At 37.5% G+C, this 14,079-nt stretch overlaps 1 protein-coding gene across 4 annotated transcripts in view; it reads right to left on the reverse strand.

The window, feature by feature from the left end:
• Positions 5,424–14,079, reverse strand: part of CEP120 (centrosomal protein 120) — an 89,856-nt gene continuing 81,200 nt past the window's right edge. For 3 of the 4 annotated variants that reach the window (XM_005661594.3, XM_003123877.4, XM_013995057.2), the window contains 2 exons: positions 11,956–12,101; positions 5,424–7,279 (listed from right to left, as the gene is read on the reverse strand). In XM_005661594.3, coding sequence (XP_005661651.1) covers positions 7,045–7,279; positions 11,956–12,101 — 381 coding nt within the window. In that variant the 3' untranslated portion in view covers positions 5,424–7,044. Of the gene's footprint in view, positions 7,280–11,955; positions 12,125–14,079 lie in introns of all 4 variants that reach the window. The other variant, XR_002341873.1, reaches the window with a different exon arrangement.

Genomic DNA, 14,079 nt, shown 5'->3' on the forward strand with positions numbered 1-14,079 from the left:
AAAGATAATGTAACCATGTAATAAAGAACAATATTAATACTTTATATATAACTACAGTTGACCCTTGAACAACATGGATTTGAATGTTATGGGTCCACTTACACAGACACTTATACAGAATTACGTGATCCATGTTGGTTGAATCTGCAGATACAGAACTGCAGATAGGAGGGCCCGACTGTAGTTTCAGGTGGATTTTTGACTCTCAGGGGTTGGCACTCCTAACACCTGTGTTGTTCAAGGGTCAACTTTATACAGAACTGTATACTAAATAAAGCAATTCCACAGTGTATTGTATATAAATATATATAAATACATAATTTATTTGATCTCGGTGGAACGGGTAGATTATTCTCTTTCATTTGGTAGAACGGCATGCCACTGGCAATTGCTAAATATCTACACATGCTGAAGGTGGCGCTGAAACGACTACTGCACATGTGCTCCAAATTTTAAGTTTGGATTCATGCCAAAATAGACTAGGTTGACATCTGCTTCTCCTGTGTATGTATAATGTTGGATTCAGAGGCCAATCAGAGAGATCTGGACAGTAACACTGAGGGTCAAGTGAAAAATATAAGGTAAAGAATAATGGAATCAGTAAAACCACCTGATAATTTTATAGACTTCAAAAGGAAAAGGGAGACTTAAGGGAAACGGAGGTGTGAACTCTTCTTCCCACTCTTTTTCTTTCTTTCTTTTTGCTTCTTTCTTCTTTTTTTTTTTTTTTTCTCCAGGAGTTTATAAAGAAACTTTTAGAGAGAAATTTTGGGTGTCATTTGTTCCCAGTAAATACTTGGCACATTTACAGGGAGATGAGAGGAAAAAGCGTAGATTAATAACAGGGAAAGAGGTGGTAGGCCAAATGTGGGCCAGCTAATACAATTTTATTGGCCAAGAAAAAACAAAAAGTCTCTGGCCTAAATTACTTCTGAAGACTATTTATAAGACTTTCCTATCTGGTACCTTTATTTTCTCTGGGCAAATTTTACAAATTTCATTTGGTTACCTAAATAAACTTCTGCCAGAAACCAAGACAGGACCATTAATCTCATCTGCCAACAGTGAAGTTAAGTCAGGAATTGAAATTTCCTTCCTTGAGGCAACAACCAGGTGACTACACCGATCAGCTCTACTATCTCATCCAATCTAAACAGGATGACTCAGGATACATGCTGAATATTAACGTCTCAAGTTCTTGATTTGACATCCCATCTTCAGGGTACTACGTTTAGCAGAAAATCTGAACGGAACTCAAGTAATGCAGTAATAGCCTTGCTTGAAACGCAGAATCTCACTCAAGAAAACAGATGGAAACTGTAGTAACAAAAATCTTTCTCCATTTTTCAGACTACAGCAAGAAATGAAACCAGGTCTTTAATGCTTTTAATCCTGCTCCATCTATTCATTACTATGAGAATTTGCTAAAGAATTGAGGAAACCTACTAGGCATAGACTCTCCTGGGTTGACATTAACTAAAATTTACAGTAATGCCAAAGTAGGATCTTGCAGTAATATTTCATTTGCTCTGGCAAAGTTTTAATCTAAAATATTGAGGAAAATTCAGCATTCAGCACTATCCAATGTATCTGCCTGCTTTTGACTAGTTAACATGTTAATCAAGAAAAGGGTTGTGCTGTCCAAACTATTAGATAAGCTATTTGGAAAAGAAAAAAAATATTTGTCTATGAATTTGTGGATGAAATGTTTCCAAGAAGAAATTATAAATGGGCCCTATTTTAGTTGCCTCCTATTATGAATGACAGGTTTAACATTCTTAGAAACCCTAAGAATATAATGACTACATCTTTAAAAGCCTCTTGGGATGATTGTACATTAATGTATCAGAGTCAGTAAATTATTTATCTATAAATTAATCTTTCTAAACAGATTTCCACCCCCTTCAAATTGAAAGCTAAACTTTGGAGTCTCTATTTCAGCAACTTTATATCTGAAGAGCCTACATCTGTAAAAACATTTCTAATGAAAACATGAAGACAACCCCCAGAGAAGCAAATAAAATGAGATTTAAGTATATAGCAGCCTTTCTACAGTTACATTCCTAACAATAGTGGAGTCTAATTTGATGCCAAATAGAGGTTATATAACAAAATCAGTAAGCACTCTAGTTCTTTGGGTCTCAGTGCGAAATGTAGGTCCTTAAACAATTCCGTCTGTATTTTCACATTGCTACCAAGATGGAGGAGTTACATCTTTGTGGGCCAAGTCACAGAAGCAGAGGGCCCACTGCATGCTGAAAAGTCTGGGCTCCAAGAGGCCTTTGTCCCAGTTACCAAAACACAAGTATCAAAATTGAATTTTCACACCGTGGTAAAAGGGATCCGCCCAGACTTTATTTCAGCACTCTAATACAATCCATTTCATCAGTTAACAATACCACCAACTGAAAATAAGACTCACTCCAAGAAAAGAATACTAAACCCAATTTAGAGAACTAGTAATCCATTGTGAAAAATTATCACTTAAGTTTATGTCCATGGTCTGGACTATCTGATTCATTAAACAACCAGTATTTTTTTGTTGTTGTTGGTTTCAAGTTTGTTGTCATGATTCTTTTTTAAAAGTATCATAAGACCTGAATTTTCTAACACAAGACGGCATTACAATTCCAAGTTTCAAGGATCCTCTGATTTACCTTTAGAAGCTGGGATGAAAAAGAAGCCATTAATTTTTACTAATTTCAGATTTTGCTAACAAAGGTGCTGCCACCATGTAATGAAGTATCTGACCCATTCCTACAATCAAAGGAGAAGATAATTCTCAAAAATGGCTTGGGAGGAGATTCATGTGCAGAAAACTTCAGTGCTTAAACATTGGGTAGGCAGATTTGAAGCAAACATTCTTTTAAATTGTGATAAAATATAACACCAAAATTTTAATAATTTTTAAGTGTACAACTTCGTGGCATTAAATATATTCACAATGCTGCAGCATGTGGGAGTGTTGACTATAAGGACATATCAAGGCACTGCTGGAACAACTTAAGAATCCACGATCATCATTCTAACAGAAACTCTACCTATTCAACTAGAACTCCCCATTCCTGCACCTGCCCCAACCCCTCCCCAGGTAACTTCTGGTCCACCTTCTACCTCAGCGCATTGAAGGTAGGCATACTTGTAAAAGGCCAAGGAGTTCCCATTGTGGCACAGAGGAAATGAATCCAACTAGTATCCATGAGGATGAAGGTTCAATCCCAGGCTCTGCTCAGTGGGTCAGAGATCCGGCGTTGCTGTGAGCGGTGGCGTAGGTTGCAGGCGCAGCTTGGATCTCGCATTGCTGTGGCTGTGGCACAGGCTGGCGGCTACAGCTCTGATTTGACCCCTAGCCTGGGAACTTCCATGTGCCTTGGGGTGGCCCTAAAAAACAAAAAAGTAAAAGTAAAAAAGCCAAACACTCTAACAACCAAACCCCTTGATTTCAGTAGGGCCCGGGCAGTGAGGCCAGGAGAGCCTATTTTCCCACACCTCAGTCGTCATTAATTTTTATACCTATTTTGAACCGACAGATCATACACGAATTTTCCTCATGACTATAGCAAGTATTGAGTGCCTACAGGGTGGAGGCTCTGTTTAGGCCTGGTGTGTGGCAGAAAGTAAGACAGACCTAACAAATCTCTGCCCTCATGGACCTTATATTCTGGTTACCCATGCTTCTCATTATGCTGACTCTGTAAATCATGTGGGAAAGTGTGCAGTTTTGATGGGATACCAGAGCGTGACACATGCCTTTGTATCAGTCCATTTCTAGTACCACAGGCCTGCTCAGGGGGTCTTATTGCATCAGAATATGATCCATTTTCAGTCACTTTTTCATTGTTTTTGGTCACTTCTGAACTAGGGAATGGACAATAGAATAGCTGAACTGTATTAACTGATTGATGAATATTATACCCTCATATTGTCCTTCTGAATCTTTGTATTATTTAACATCAGATAAAATGGTATCTACCCTAGAAGCTGGGCAAAGAAAAATGCTTCAGGTTCCCAATTTCAAATCTCACACTTGGAATTTCATTTATATGAAATGTCCAAAATAGGCAAAGCCACAGAGATAGAAAGGAGACTAGTGGTTGCCAGGGGCTGGGGGTGGGGGAAAAAGGGAATGATTGCTAGTAAGTGTGGTGTTTCTTTGGGGGACGATGAAAACATTTCAGTATCAGTAGTGATGACGGCACGACCATGTGAACATACTAAAAACTTCTGAATTGCATACCTTAAAATGGTGAATCCTTCATATATATAATGGTATATGAATTATATCAATAAAAAACAAGTTAGATATTCAGTCGAGCCAGGCATCATCGTAGCGAGAGGCCAGATTTTAAAAGTCCATGCATAGCTACCAGAGGACCTTTCTTATAGACCGTAAGAACTAGGTCACTCAGTCCCTCCTGAGGTGGTTGAAGACAAGCAGTATGTCCTAGGAGGAGCTGAGGCCTCAGATTCAGGCTGCATAGCATCAGGCCAGAGCAGTGAGTGGATGGGAAGGTTATGTGGTTAGACTAGTCTATCGTACTTAGGCTGTTCAAGCAGTACCTTGATAGGTCCTTAAATCATAATCAAAACTCCAACATCTATAGGATGCCACAGGCTCCCAGGTGTTCAAAGATCACTAGGATATGCCTGTAAAGGAACTCTTCGAGTTTACAGACATGGCACCACATATACCTGGAAGACAAGATACATCTCCTGTGCAGGACGTGCTAGCCTTAGACTAGGAAACTAGGCTTCCTCCAAGAAAAGGGGTCACAAACATTTTAGAGGTAAATTTTGTTTCACATTGATTATCTGATGACAGGAGTTCCCATCGTGGCGCAGAGGAAACGAATCTGACTTGGAACCATGAGGTTACGGGTTCGATCCCTGGCCTTGCTCAGTGGGATCCGGTGTTGCCCTGAGCTGTGGCATGGGTCGCAGACACGGCTCGGATCTGGTATTGCTGTGGCTGTAGCATACGCCAGCAGCTACAGCTCCGATTCGGCCCCTAGCCTGGGAACCTCCAAATGCCGTGGGTGCGGCCCTTGAAAAGACAGAAGACCAAAATATATGACGACAGGTCAGCTGTTACATACAGTGCTGAGGAGACTTACTCACTCACCTTCTCTTGCTTGCTCATTCATTCATCTAACTGTGGTCATACTCAACCCCCAGGCACTGATGATAACTTAGGAAAAGAATCAGTGCACAAGCATTAAATGCCACTTACAAATGAAAGGGTTGTTGCTGAAGGCCCACAAAAAGGTGTTAAAATTTCAGACTCTCCAATCCATTTTAGGAAATATAAAAACATCTGCAACATCAGCATTTGAAAACCAAAAATACAAAGTGGCTCGATCCAGCGAGTGCCAAACACTTGCCCATTCCACTTAAAAGTAACTGACTACTCAGAAACCCCAAGATGCACACAATTCTGAGTTTTATTTGTTAAAATACATAGCCAAAAGATCATTTCACAGAAGGCAAACCACACATCCATTTTAGAAACGTCCTTTCTGTTTCTCTAAATCTAAGGCCCCCTCTAGTGTTTGAAAACAGTCACATTGCAGCACACAATGCAATTGAAGGCACAGCCACAATATTTTACCCGAGACCTTTGGAAACAAAAAAAATACTTCTATTCTGTTCATGTGGCACAAAAATCAATGAGAGAAAATGACTAGCCATAATTAATATCTCACATTCCTGCTATAATTCACATATGCATTATTCTCTCATTCAGTAATTTCTCTCTTTATACTGTTGGGTTGTTTTTAGATTAATACTTGTTAATAAGGGACAAAATATATAAAGCATGCAGGGACTTTACTTTCCTAAACAAGAAATATACTTCCATTGAAACCAACAGAAAATTTAGATTACCAAATAGCCTCTTCTGCTTCTGTAGAAGTTTTATCAGTAAATAGTATACACTTCCTAAAGTATATACTTAAATGTATTATATTTGGGAATAAGAAATTTTAACTATTTCAAGACTCACCTAAATCTGTGAATTTGCTAATAAACCTTCCGAGTACCCTGTTAAAGGAGGTGGAAAGTGTTGCTTAGAGGGTAAATGTTGACTTGGAAGAATGCGATGTAAAGGAATTCTTGAAAATTTATACTGACATGGCACTATGTAAATCCAGTGACTTAATTGCAGGTGCTTTTTATAAAAGACTGAGGAGTAAAAAATACTAGGTTTTCACTTTACTTTCTTAACTAGTGCGTTTATGTGTCTGTTTCCATGTTAAAACAGAGGGTCAAATGGAGGGTTTAAGTTAACAAGTAGTATTACTATTAGTGGAAAATGAAACCTCTATTTTCAACAAAAGAAAACAGTGCAGTCTTGAGCAGGAGACTGACAGGGAAGAAGACCTTATTAAGCTACTGCTTCTTATTCTTAAAAATTAAGAGTACGCTAAAAATTTGAAAATTCAATAGCTGAAACAAATTTAATCTGCATTAACTTTATTTAAATAAATGACTAGTTTGTCACTCAATAGATCACATATGGCTTTTCTGCATTGGTCCTGCGTTCTGTTTTCAAACTCGTCACCTGCAAATGTTGCAAGTTAAAAAAACCGGTAATCTAAAATGAATTAAATAAAACTAGACACATTTACAAAAGACCTCAACTTTTTAAGGTAATGTCCATTCAAATGAACAGGAGAGCATTTTTAAAGTGCAACATACACTCTTTTGGCTCAACATACAAAATTATATAAGTGGAAATTACAGTCATTCCTCTGAGAACAAATTTAGTAACAAGCTGTTTTGAAAGTTAGCCCTGAAATGTTAAATTATGAGAAACACTGAAAAGTCGTTTAAAATGAGTACATAAAATGTGATTACAAATAAGCCAGAGTGGGAGAGGTAGTAGCATAAAGTAAATAAAATCAAATAAATACTATACAATAACATACAAAATTCTGCTTATAAAAAAACTGAAAATTACATTTTAAAACATCCGTTATCCCTTCTTTTCAGGGCTTTACAATTAAAATTGAGACCTGCAGTCTCTAAAGATTTTTCCAAATGGTATTAATTACTGGCATTGTTTCTGGCCAAAACCTCTCTGATCTGTCGGTCGAGTTCACTTATTATTCGATCCTCGTGATTATACACACCCGTCCTCATCAAAGTATCCCTTTCTTCTATGAGGCGAGTCAAGTAGTCATCCAAGCCTTCTTCCAAGGCAGTGCCATGTGAGCCATCCATTTTTCCACTCGCAATCTCTCTGGAATCCTGGTTCTGTTTTTGTTCTTGTTGCCTTAACCTGTGAAGTCAGGAACAAGTGCCACTCGAGCAGGCAACAAACACTGTTTTGGTTTTTGGTTAACAATACCACTTAAAACCCAAATGATTTAATGGCAAAATACACTTTTTAGTTAATATTTTCAGGAAGAAAGCAAAAACTACTTGGCTAGCCAGAGGTATTAGTACTCTTAGAAAAGATGGTTTTAAAAATAATACTTGTTTTTCTAACTGTAAAGTACCTCAAATCTAGAAATTCTGGAAATGTGCAGAAAAGAAAATCATTATACTCATATCCAGAGATAACCAATCTGAGTAATAATTTTCTGTTTCTTTTCAATTAAAAGATGCATGCATTTTAAATGCATTTTTTTCTAAAAAGTTAGTCATACTATATATGCAGTGCTGTATGTTTATCACTTACTAATGTAATGAATATTGTCCTCTATCAGTAAAGTGTTCTACATGGTTTGTAATAGTCCATCATTTGGATGTATTATTACTTAATCATCCTTGATTGTTGATCTTTAGGTTGTTTTATTAAACCTTGGTTATTGTTTTCTGAATATAAAACTTGATGCTAAATTCATCCCACAAACATTTCTTCACACCAAACAGTGCTAGGTTATGGGGATGTTGCAGTGAATCAAGAAGAAAAGTTCCTGTTATTACAAAGCTTATCATCACTAATTATGCACATAAAGTAAAATTCTACAGATGTGAATTCAAAGGGCATGTACATTTTAGGAGTTTATATGGATACCTTCAAGTGTTTTTATGGTGATAATATCTAAGAGATGAAAAAGGGGAGCAGATGCCAGCTTGGGATCTGGGTAATTCCAATGGAATACTCTCAATCATATTACCTTGAAAATGGAGAGTGTACTTGGTATGACTATCATTTAGTAAGTGTACACAGAGTACACTAGTAAATTTGGACATGGAGTAGGTTTTAATTTAATTTGGAATGTACAACTAAGAGAAAACTTTATATTGCTATGTGACTGGCTACAAAATATTTTAATTTGCGACTCCTCCCAAATTTTGTCTTTTTAAAAGATAAAAAGCAGTTGAGTCTAAGCCCCTGCTTCCCGATGATCATCATACTAAAGTGAGCCAGTGTGAACCAAATCCACTTTTGACTTCGCACATGGCGTGGGGGAGAAGGAGGAAGAGCCCGTGAGGAGTGAGTGTCCTGAACGGCCAGACAAGGAGCACGGGGCCCTGGAAAGAGTGCAGGATCATGGGTGGTATACCTTTCTGTTTGTTCAGATGACGCTCTGAAACTTCAGAATGACTCCTAAGACTCCCCACAGAACAAGAAACTGAGGTATACAGTCCAAGAAAGACACCAAACACTTCCATCTGTTCTAAGAAAAAAGCCTAAATAGCGACAGCCCGGTGCTTTGGGACTGGGGTGGAATACTGGTAAAATTATGAGGTTGAATATAAGAGATTTCTGGATAGCTTTTTCTCATACTCTTTAACTCTTACAGCCCTCTTGGAGGAAGAGAGCCTCTGGGTAGATTAATGACACACAATGACAAACTATGTACCAGGAAGTTCAATCATTTTCCTGTTCATGTGTCTATTATGCATGAAAGACAAAATGGAATTTTTTCACAACTGAGAGATGACCCCTACCAAATCTTTCCTAAAATGCAAACCATCATTTATTGTCACAACAGAATTTTAGAACCCTGCAGCTGAAGAAGCCCATAAAGTTATCCAAGGAAACTCTACTTCCCTGACAAACACTATGTGTAGACTCCACTCACCCAGCTTTAAGTCACTTGGAACCTGCTCTTTTGTAAGTGCTCTGTTAGGTCCTTCTACGTTTCAATAACTGGCTATGATTCTGTTCACAAGAATATCCTACTTAATTCTTGTTTACATGCTAAGCCTCCAGATATGTGAACAAAGCTTTGCCCAAGAGTTAGTTCCCTACAAGTTCAGTATACTCGCCTAACCAATTTTGGTCCCACTCCTTTGGATACTCTCTAGGTGGCTGATTTCCCCTTAGAGTGTGTTGCACACTGGTAAGAACAAGCCAGGGGTGGTTTTTAACACAGTGAGTATAGAACACTCCTTTCTACAAATGTCCCTAACTGCACTAGCTCTTTGGCAGTCAAGTCACACTGTTTCATCAGTAGCCACGTAAATCCTCCTAACCTTCCTTCTAGTAACTGTTTTATTATATCTTGCCCATCACTAAAGAGCTTTTTCTTTTTCTTTTCTTTTCTGTTCCCACTGTACAGCAAGGGGGTCAAGTTATCCCTGCATGTATACATTTTTTATTTTTCCCCACCCCTTGTTCTGTTGCAACATGAGTATCTAGACATAGTTCTCAATGCTACTCAGCAGGATCTCCTTGTAAATAAATCTATTCTAAGTTGTGTCTGATAACCCCAAGCTCCTGATCCCTCCTATTCCCTCCCTCTCCCATCAGGCAGCCACAAGTCTATTTTCCAAGTCCATGATTTTAAAGAGGTTTTTCTTATAATTTACACAGAAAACTCCACTTGTTTCTAATACACTTAATCTTGCTGATTTCATTCTCCCTAAATCTCAATTTATTAAGATAGTAATAAGATTCAATTTTGCATTTTGTACATTTGATAGGCAAATGCCTATCTTCATTTAAGCATATGTCTGTGCTTAGAAACCAGCCTTAATATATATTTGCTAAACTAGATAAAAAAGTGCTATATATGTCAGAAAATTTTAGAAGGCAAGATGAATGCTGTAATAAACTTGTAATATCTTCCAAATTGATGATGTAGTAGACATGAAATAAGCCTCTGCTGAATAAAAGAGAGCAGCATGAATTGAGCCCTGCAGCAAGCGCCACAGACCTTCACCTTTCCAAGGTCTGATATTTATAAGCTAATTTTCTAAAGGCAGTTGTGTAATTCAGCTCCTAACTAATTTAATATAGTGACTGAATCTTCCCAGTTCATAGCGGGATATATCGGGGGATATTTTGTTAAATGTGTATGCCATGTACTCAACTGGATCCTCCCCGAACTCACGCTGAAGCCCCAACCCACAATGTGATGGTACCTGGAGACAAGGCCTTCGGGAGTTGACTGATCTAAGTGAGATCATGGGTGGGACCTTAGGATAACATTAGTGCCCTCACTAGACGAGAAGGGGAATCTTGTGAGGACAGAGGGGAAAGCGGGCTGATTACAGGCCAGGAAGAGAGTCCTTACTAACCAGGCTGGTATCTCGATCATGAACTTTTAGCCTCCAGAACTGTGAGAAGTACATTTGTTGTTTAAGCCACCCTATCTATGGTATTTCGTTAGGCCAGCCTGAGCTAAGACAGCATGCTTTGCTGAAATAAAAATACTAGTCTCCTGAAAAACTAAGTTAAGTCTTCCAGTAAACTCCCCTCCAAAAGGACAGTAATTAGGTCTTATACTTTTTCCTCATGATTACTTTTCTAACATGAAATACTGAAAAAATTGTAGCTAAGATGAACATGACTCAAAAGAGAAGCCAGTATTGCAGAGTAGTTAAAAATACAACTTCTAGAATAAGATCTGAACTCTGGTCCCATGATTTACTAGCTGTGTGACCTTGGAAAGAGTACTCAAATCCATTTAATTCTCAGTTTCCTCATCTCTAAATGGGGATAATATCGATCTCAAAAAGTTACCATGAAGACAAAAAAACAGACACCATAGTGACAGCTCAGTAAATAACAGCTACCCTATTATTTATATTAATAATGTAATAATATTTTTCATTATTAAACAATATAAGGAATTTCAAATTCAGTATAATCTATTACTTTGAAATAGTAGCAGTTATCCTGAAATAGTCACAAGGGAAATAAAACTTAAAGTACTAATGCTATGAGTAGAAACAAAAGAGCTAAACAGATTTGTTACAGACTTCATGGCCAAAAATGTAAGTGCAATGATCTCTGGCATAGATTTTTCCATAGATTTTTCTTTTTTCTGTCTCTTTGTCTTTTTTCTGTCTTTTTGTCTTTTTAGGGCTGCACACATGGCATATAGAGCTTCCCAGGCTAGGGGTCCAATCAGAGCTACAGCTGCTGGCCTACACCACAGCCAGAGCAACGTGGGCTGCAAACTGCGTCTGCAACCTACACCACAGCTCACGGCAACGCCAGATCCTTAACCCACTGAGGGAGGCCAGGGATCGAACCTGCAACCTCATGGTTACTAGTCGGGTTCGTTAACCACTGAGCCACGACGAGAACTCCTCTTTTTCTTTTTTTAAATATTGGTCTTTTTTTTTTTTGTCTTTTGTCTTTTTATGGCCACACCCATGGCATATGGAGGTTCCTAGGCTAGGTGTTGAATTGGAACTACAGCTGCTGGCCTACACCACAGCCACAACAACATGGGATCCGAGCTGCATCTGCGACCCACACCACAGCTCAAGGTAATGCCGAATCCTTAACTCACTGAGAGAGGCCAGGAATTGAACCTGAGCCCTCATGGATACTAGTCAGGGTAGTTAACCACTGAGCCACGATGGGAACTCCTAGCATAGATTCTTCTACTGCAGAAGTGAGCTGTGTTTTATATATGATGTACCTTATTCTTGAAAGACCTGATGGTGTACTTTATGTGGACCAATGACCTATGAAAAAGTTGTCCTATTTGAACTCCTGTTTTTGTATGGAAAAAAAAAAAAAAAGGAATCGTTTGGTTACTTCACCTGTTCAGTTCATTTCTTATATCCAACAATTCTTGTCTCTCGGTTTTCACTGTATCTTTTTCCTCAGCAGCCAGGTAACGTAGTCTCATCTGTTCCAATTCTTCCTGCTGTTTTTTAAGACGAGCCATTTGACTTTCTTGTTCCCGCTTGAAAGAAACAAGCCAGATCTCTAATGTTAGGAATAAATACATTTATATGACTTTGACTTGTGATTACTATAATCATACTTAACGGTATCCAATGACAGAGCCACACACTGCAGATTCTATGAGTCACATTATTACATAGAAATGCCCAGATTTTCTTTACCAGCTCTTTCTATGATTTCTCTTGTTATAAGCTGTAAACATTCATGGCCCACTCAGGGACTGAGGGTAGCTGAATATCTAAGATAACGGAAGTAAAAGGCAACAAAGAGTCTCCTTGTCAACACAATGAGTGGTCACAGAACCAAAGCTATAGGAATATCTAAGAAACAGTTATTTATATAAAATCATCTAAGAAACTATACTTATACAAAGAAATGGTAAATTATATGAAATAATTACATAAAATACAAATTAAACAAAGAGGTACCAAGAAAATGTCAGTAACTATTCCTGTGCTGGAAGCTCCTCTGTTTCCTCCCAGTCACTGATCACTCATCCTTTACCAAAGACCACAGCTACCCTTATTTCCAACCCTACAAGTAAGTTTTCACTGCTCTGAACTCTGTATAAACGGAACTGTACAGTATATATTACTTTATACCTGGCTTCTTTCACTTAACATTGTTTTTCATATTCATTTGTATTACGCATCGTTGATGGTTCCACATTACACATACTCTATGGGATGAATATACAATCTATTCATGCCACTGCTGAGGGACATTTTGGTTGGTTTTTAGTTCTCTATTATAAAGCTGATGTGAACACTACGGTATACACCTTTTCCCATAAGTTTGTAGGCATTTCTACTGAGTATATACCTATGATTCAAACTGCTGGGTCACAGAGTATGAGGGTTTCAGTATTAGTAAATACTGTCAATTTTCAAAGTAGTAGCACTAATTTGTACTTTCATGTAAGCATTCCAGTGCTGTACATTCTTACCAATAAATACTTAGTAGTATTTATTAGTAGTATCAAATCTGTTTAATTTAAACCATTCTGATAGGTTAGAGTAGTAGTTATCTCATGATTATATTTTGCATTTTTTTCAAATATTAATGAAGTTGAACGTTTTAATAATTTTAATTGGATTTTTATTCTAAAAAGTTCCTGTTCAACCATTTGGCTCTTTGCTCTAGTTGGCTATTTATCTTTACTTATTGGTATGTTTGTAGTTCTTTATATATAACGGATAAGTCCTTTATCAATTATCTAAACTACACATATTTTCCACTATCGTTTGTTTTGTCTTTTACTCCATTAATGGTGTTTTTTACCTAATGTTAACATGGTCCAAATTTATTTATTCTTCACTGGCTAGAGCTCTCTAGGTCCAATTTAGGGAAATTTTTGCCTGCCTCAGTTTTAAAGATACTCTTTTGATGTTCCTCTCTTGAAACTTCGTTTAGATCAAAAAATCATTTGCAATTGTTTCTGTGGATACTAAGATCAGGTTTCTTTTCCTCCTGATAGAGGGGACCAACTGACCTAGCAACATTTACTGAAAAACAACTCTTTGCCCCAATGCTTGGCAGTGTCACCTGTATCACCTACATCCTGTTATGTATGAGTTTGTTTCTGGATTCTCTATCCTTGCATTAAACTTTACTATCTTAATTGCTGTAACTCTTGTTATAGACTTCTGTCTTAAACTTTTTTTTATTCTTAACTGCTATATTTTCATATAAATATTAATTTCTAGGGTGGAATAAAAAAGGCCTGCTTGAACTAATTGTGATTATGCTGAATCAATTTGGCCAAAACATTATCTTTACAATATTGAGTCTTCGATCAGTGAATAGTTTACCTCTCCAATTATTCATGTCTTCCTTAATTTTGTTTAATAACATTTTACACTTTCCTATGTATTAAAATAGTATATTTTTTCAGTTTTTTTATAGTGAAGTACAGCTGATGTGCAGTGTTGCTAGTTTCAGGTGTATAGCAAAGTGATTTCAGTTATACATATTTC

This window comes from Sus scrofa, chromosome 2 (genome assembly GCF_000003025.6).
Source record: "Sus scrofa isolate TJ Tabasco breed Duroc chromosome 2, Sscrofa11.1, whole genome shotgun sequence".
Lineage (NCBI taxonomy): Eukaryota > Metazoa > Chordata > Mammalia > Artiodactyla > Suidae > Sus > Sus scrofa.